The 6,549-nt window shown below is 32.5% G+C and overlaps 1 protein-coding gene across 1 annotated transcript; it reads right to left on the bottom strand.

The window, feature by feature from the left end:
• On the bottom strand, window positions 1-4,553 carry LOC115701677 (zinc finger CCCH domain-containing protein 6). Its single transcript, XM_030629417.2, has 4 exons — window positions 4,076-4,553; window positions 1,489-1,695; window positions 1,226-1,350; window positions 1-1,131 (listed from the first exon to the last, which is right to left on the bottom strand). Exons 1-4 carry the CDS (start codon window positions 4,133-4,135, stop codon window positions 189-191), a joined length of 1,335 nt encoding a protein of 444 aa, XP_030485277.2. The 5' UTR covers window positions 4,136-4,553; the 3' UTR covers window positions 1-188.
• Between the last annotated feature and the right edge of the window lie 1,996 nt (window positions 4,554-6,549).

Raw genomic sequence — 6,549 nt, 5'->3', positions numbered from 1 at the left:
TTTGGGAAAATATAGATCTGAATATTATCTTTATACTGTTTCAAACAAGAAAGGGTAAACAAATTAAGCAATTTTTAACTTTTTTCGTTTTTTTTTAAGCTAACAAAAAGAAAGCTGGTAAAGGAGGAAAAATCCAAGCTGAATCACGACTCCCCCATGGAAAAATGTACAAACGGGAACTACAACTTTTAACTGCTAATTTCTCTATCAAATTTGGTTCTCTTTGCATTCTGCACCTCTGACATGGAACTACCACGCTGCTGGTATGATACATCATGCTGATACGCACAATTGGCTCCATGCCGGCAGCCCCTTGAGCTATTAAAATATATGCAAGGTTTCATTATTTTCGGCTTTGACTCTCTCGGTTTAGGGCTGTTAACTATTTCCTGGCTCATCGCTGATTGGTGATTATAACGGCTACCATATTGTGGAGGGTTCAGATTCTCTTGCCTGTCTCCTCCGTGTTGCTGAATCAAGCTCTTGTAGTAATTTATGTCTTTCGCAGAAGCATTTACCTGTGACGGTGGACAGGGAGCTGGAACCGGCGGAGGGGGTGGAAACCGTGAATGTGAATTTGTTAGGTGTCCCATGGCAGCCCCAATGGGATAATGAGCTCCACTTGATGTAGCAGCTGATACAGGTATGCTCGACAGTGTCCGATTAACCTGAGAAGGAAGTGGTTCTGATATGTTTATTGGAGGTGACCTTGTAATGGGCGTGTTCTGTGAGACGGGGTTGGGGGTTCCGAATTCTGTGACTAATTGCTCAACCATCATCGGGTTACTAAGAATCTTTAGAAGCAATTCATGGTCTATCAAGTTCCCCTGCTCGTTGTTCACTAGTCCAGTCAAAGCAGCAGCCAAAATACCTGGTTCTGTGCTGGGAACCAATCCTGCCGCTAGCTTCTCCATGTCAGGAGGATGTGCCATGTTCGGTGCACCATGTTGCGATGACGATGGAGCTCCAATGGACTGTTGCATAGACTGTGTCTTCATGGGAAAACTAAATGGCATCATGGGTTTGGATGATGAATCGGCTACATCTTCATCTTCAATAGCCGTAATAGGTATTGACGGAGTTCGCACATCATCATAAGGAGAATCATCTATGTTTAACATGTCCGAGGAGCTAGAGATTACAAAAGAAAACAGAAATCATTCAGTAAGGCAGGTAATCATCAAACACACACGAATCAGTAATTGTAGTAAGCCAGGTAACAAACTTTGGCGGAATGGCAGATGGGCGTGGATAAACTGCTTCTAGTACTCTCATTTCCCTTTGATTTTGGATACTAGCTTCTTGACTTTCTTCCCCAGCAACCACGCACCAAGCCAAGTTTAATACAAACTGTGAAATTCAGACAACATTAAGGAACCTGTGTTAATTGTTAAGTACTTCAAAATAACATTTGCTTATCATCAACCATACATTGAAAATGCGAGGCAAGATGTTATACTGACATGTAACACCAAAATATGATTTTACCTTTGGAGGACATCTCCATTCAACAATAGGAATTTGAGACAATTTGGTTTGTAACAAATTTGCGGAGTGAGCTCCTTCAAAGCCTGGAGGTAGAACATCGTCAGAGCTGGCTCCAGTTGAATGTGATAGGAATGCCTTAGCTTGAAGGTGGTCTTGAGAATCTACTCCAACTTGTGAAGGAGATTCTTCGCATAAAAACAGCTTAACCTGTAAACAGAGCATTAGTGACATTGACCCTAGAGCACAAGCAACAAAATCTCTAGGCTTAATAACACAAGTTAATAAAATTTAGGAAACTATTGAATGGAAAACACAAACAAATCTGTAGAGAAACATCAACCTTCTGTAGCGAAGGTTATATTAATCTTGAAAACATGCACCAGTGTACGGAGACTAGGGGAAAATAGCATAACATAAACGAACCCATATGAAAGATGATGATATTATGATAGCAGAAATTAATATTGAAGGCTTGTTATTAAGATTTAGTTAATTTTAAGTACGTTTCTAATTATTAGAGAAGGTCTTCGAAACACAAGTTTGTTTCCCAAATATAGTTGCTTTCCTGTATTGTGATGATTTTACTATTCATGCTAACTTGCCTATTTACAAAAAAGCTAAGCTTAAATATGTTAATAATCAGAATATTCATATTCCTCCCTCTAAAATTGTTTATTTCTCTCTTTAGTATGTCCAAATTCTTGTCTTTTTATAAATTCTTCCCTGTCTTCTTCTCTTTACCCTTGGTTAGTTGGTTCTACATATCAAGAGAACTTTGATGAAATAAGAATCCACAAAAATTTCCAAGAAACAAAACATGTACAGAGTATTCAATATACTTTATTTGTAAGGAAATTAAAACAAACAAAAACAAAACAAATACCACATTACATTCTAATTCTATTCCCAGATATCCAAAAAGTATCTCTCGAATTCAACTGAAAAATGAAAGCTCACTAGTGTTTCTAAGAGGGAAAAATTTCCATTCACCTTTTCAAATCCACAAGTATATGAAAAACGAATTCATGTAGCAGTGTTTGCACTTCTTGTTAAAAAGAGTGGACCCTTCAACTTGAAGGCAGAAAAACTCTCAAACAAGTTTTTAAAGAACAAATGCAAAACATTTTCACTTTTATTAAAAATAAATGGATTTTTAAATAAATGGATTTTTATTTTGAAGTTCTAGGGACAGAAGTTATCAGTGGTAATCAATTTCCCTGGCAGATAATAAGTAGAAATATAGTTACCAAAAGTTTTGAGCTAAAAGCATGCACATGACCATGGAAAGAACAAAATTATCATCTAAATCAAGAACAAAAGGGCTATAATCACTTTACATATCTCTAATGCATTCATCAAGTAAATATCACCTTTCTTAAAATACATATGGAACCTCTACATTCCCCTTTCTTACTATTATTCTTAGCATCATCTTCTATTATCTCTATACAATGAAAAAACTCCCTACAATTATCTTTCTCATTAGCTAATATATTGCCAAGCATGTGCGTACCACAAGAAAAAAGAAGCAAATTTAGTTGTCCCTCGAGCACCAACAACATGAATTGTTATGTTATTTCCTCTTTAAGGCCGATCGACGGTCATCCATCCCCCGTTCACGTAACAGCTTAGAAATATTAAAATATATTTCACTGCTTACTTTCTAATGATACTTTCATGTGTTAGATCATATGAATAATGACTTCACAGTTTTTTATTTGTGAATGCTGTGGAGAAAGAGATCTCATTTTGACAATGCAAAGCACTGCTGAAAGTGTCAGTTGTCTTCTCATATCATTTACACACAATTTTCCCCAATATTGGTGGCATTTGCCGTACAACATATGTCCGTTATTCCAGTGGTAAAACTGCTTCCTCTATAAATTTCATGAAAACAACTGAAAAAGAAAACCAGTTACACCAACCACATGAAACTAACCACAGACTCTCTAAGGGAATGAATACTAAGACAAGGTGGTGTAAGTAAGCAGAATCTGAATAACATTGGTCTACTTTCTGAGGTTCCAAAATTTATTCATTGCTTACCAATTTACACAAAAATATTTGAACTTCTTCAAACAATGGAGTAACTTATCAATGCTGTTTTTTTCTGTTACTTGAATGGTTAGGCAAAATGAATGAAAAGGTACAACAAAAAATTGAAATAAATAGATCGCATGATATACCCCGATTACCAATAAAATGAAATAAAACTAACGAGCATTCTTTTATTTGATATTATCACAAAATGAAGTGAAAATATATAATACTTAAAAATCAAACTAATCAATAGATGCACGGAACCAACAATAGAGTGAAAACACAAACTAAAAGAAATATGGTTCATAGTTCAAACAAATGAGGTAATGAATCACTGATCTTTAGAGAGTATGTAAATATTTATACAATTAACCAGCATGCATCATACCAGAAAGAAATGAGGAAGAAAAAAAGTTCAGGGTTGATTTTTATTTAATTTTCATCATTTCTACAGATATCGAATATCTCCACTTGGCTTAGATATCAATAACTTTGTTGATTTCTTTGTTGATTATTATTGGCAATGTAAATTATTATTGATTAATACCTGACAAAGGTTTACATCTGAAGCCCAAGAGACCCTTTTCGATTTGTGCGATTCTCGCATTTTTAAAGAACCAGTAAAATCCTCTCAACAATACTTGTCTTCCAGCTCCGATTTCCTGGTATTAGTTTTAGGTGTCCGATAAATAATGTAATAAACCCTAAAAACTCAGATTGAAAACCCTAATGTTTACAGCGTCCTAAAATCCACCTCGAAGTACCGCCATACAATCTCACCCTAATTAGAGGAAGTTCAAGCGATCTAATCGCAATTGCAAGGAGGAGGGGACCAACGCCAATCGAAATCCATAGGCCAGAGGGAGCAACAGAGCCATCAAAATGAAACCCTAAATCCTCTGGTTTAGTCTTTAGCAGTTCGTATATATCCCTTTTTTTTCTTTCTTTTTTTTTTAATTTATAATCTAACAGTTGGACTTCTCGGGTGTCCGATTTCGTATCTGTTTAACAATTTTAACTGAGTGAGCGCGTGGAGTTAGAGTAGTTAACGCGCCTTTTAAAGCTATAAAATATATTTTATTTTATTTTTAGAAAAAAAAAATAGAGGAGTTTTATTTTATATTATACATTTTTCTGATTAAAATTAATTTTGCACAAGGAGCTGTGATTTGAGCAATGGCCACAGGATTCGGTGTCCACAATTAATCGTATATGTCTGGCAGCCACTTTACCCACGTGTACGGACACTTTTTTTATAATACTTTTTCTGAGGGGACCTATTTATCAAAATTCAATAATAACTAAATAATTTTGAGATTTTTGTCAATAAAAATACAAAATAAATAGGAGTCTCCCCGTCTAAGACTTAGAGCATTTTTAATAGTAGTATTTTGAAAATGTATCATTTAGTAATACTTTTTTAATCAGTTTTCTGTTTTTAAAATTGAAAAAGTAAAAATATTTTTCAAAAACATGTTCTATAAAATTGTTTTTACTTTTCAATTTTTTAATTGAGAATCAAAATTTTAAAAACAAAAAAAAATCACTTTTAATATTTTTTTAAACAGTTCTTTTTTTTAATCAATATCTTAGACTTCGATCATGACTCGGACCCAAATCCCCCCACGGTCGTGGCGCTGAACCCGACCTCTGACTTGAACCCAAATCCGACTCCGGACCTAGACCCGACGTAAATAAAATCAAAAAATGAAAATGAAAATGAACTTTACAGAACACACTTTTGTTTTCTATTTTTAAAATTGAAAAACAAAAGTGGTTACAGAACGCATTTTTGTTTTTCAAAAGCAAAATTTTTAAAAACAAAAATTTTACTTTCATTTTGTGATTAAAAAATTAAAAAACAAAAGTGTTACCAAACGGCACCTTAATAAAATGGGATGCAGTGACAAAATATAAGGATGTTATACATTAAAAATAAAAAAATATTATTCTTGAAATTTATATTAATGTCACACAACGACGTTGATTTTATATTTTTTTTTAAAATAAAATTTAAGGTGCAATATAAATATGGGATATGATTTTGTCCCGTTATTGTACTTTCACGGATTGTAATCCGTGATGTACGGCAGCTGTCAAATGAGGAAGTTATTTGATCTGACGGCTGAGATTGATCTAAGGGTAATTAGGGTTAAAAAGTAGAAACGTACCCTGACACTCATTTAATGTACCCTGAGACCCATCTAATGTACCATGAAATACATTCCGTGAAAGTACATCACGAGACAAAAACATATCTCTATATATATAATAGTTTAATAAAAAAAAAAATATATATATATAATAATGTGTGAAATTATTATTAGAGAAATTATCTCATATACTATTTTTTTAACTTTTTTTTTTTTCAAATTTACGGTTTGGGTTCTATAATGATTTCTCCGGTGATTTCTATGTGGGTTGCTATACGAATTTTGGTTGCGATATAGGTTGCTCCGTTAGTTGCAATAGGGGTTTCTATGTAGAATTCCGTAAAAATATATATAAAAAAAAGTCCCTTATTATTATAGCATTCTTAAAAAGTGTTACATCATTAGAGTGGTTTTAGAAGTAAGGGTGCTAAAAATGATGTGGAATAATGATCAAATAAAAGATTATATTTTTGGATGATATGGAAATATATAGCACATTCAAAAAATGCTACTATTGGAGATATTTTTATAGTAAGTGAATATTAATTAGTTATTTTTTAATATTAAATTATAATATTTATTGAAGAAATATTATTTTTATATAATTAATAATAAAATAAATTATTGTTATTTTATGTCTCCAACAATAAATTAAAATAAATAAAATAATAAATAATAAATTTAAAGGAAGAAAAAAAAATTATATGTAGAAAAAAATATTAATCTTATTTTAGATTATATTATTCTTGTATTAAAAAATGAAATATACCTCTGATTTATTAAGTTTTAAAATATATTTTTATTATATATTATATTTTTAAATTATTTATTATTTTTTGTGACATTTCATTGGTTATAGAGTGAGATG

The sequence above is a fragment of the Cannabis sativa genome, chromosome X (genome assembly GCF_029168945.1).
Source record: "Cannabis sativa cultivar Pink pepper isolate KNU-18-1 chromosome X, ASM2916894v1, whole genome shotgun sequence".
Lineage (NCBI taxonomy): Eukaryota > Viridiplantae > Streptophyta > Magnoliopsida > Rosales > Cannabaceae > Cannabis > Cannabis sativa.
The sequence above is the reverse complement of the archived record's forward strand: the minus strand, read 5'-3'. Positions and strand labels throughout refer to the sequence as shown.

What these genes read in the sequence shown, in the direction of transcription:
- LOC115701677 (XM_030629417.2), bottom strand. Translation starts at nt 4,135, where the DNA reads ATGCGAGAATCGCACAAATCGAAAAGGGTCTCTTGGGCTTCAGATGTA. An exon ending in CAGATGTAAACCTTTGTCAG is followed by an intron (nt 1,696 to 4,075) that starts GTATTAATCAAT and finishes CTCTGTTTACAG; the next exon opens with GTTAAGCTGTTTTTATGCGA. An exon ending in CCATCTGCCATTCCGCCAAA is followed by an intron (nt 1,132 to 1,225) that starts GTTTGTTACCTG and finishes TGTAATCTCTAG; the next exon opens with CTCCTCGGACATGTTAAACA.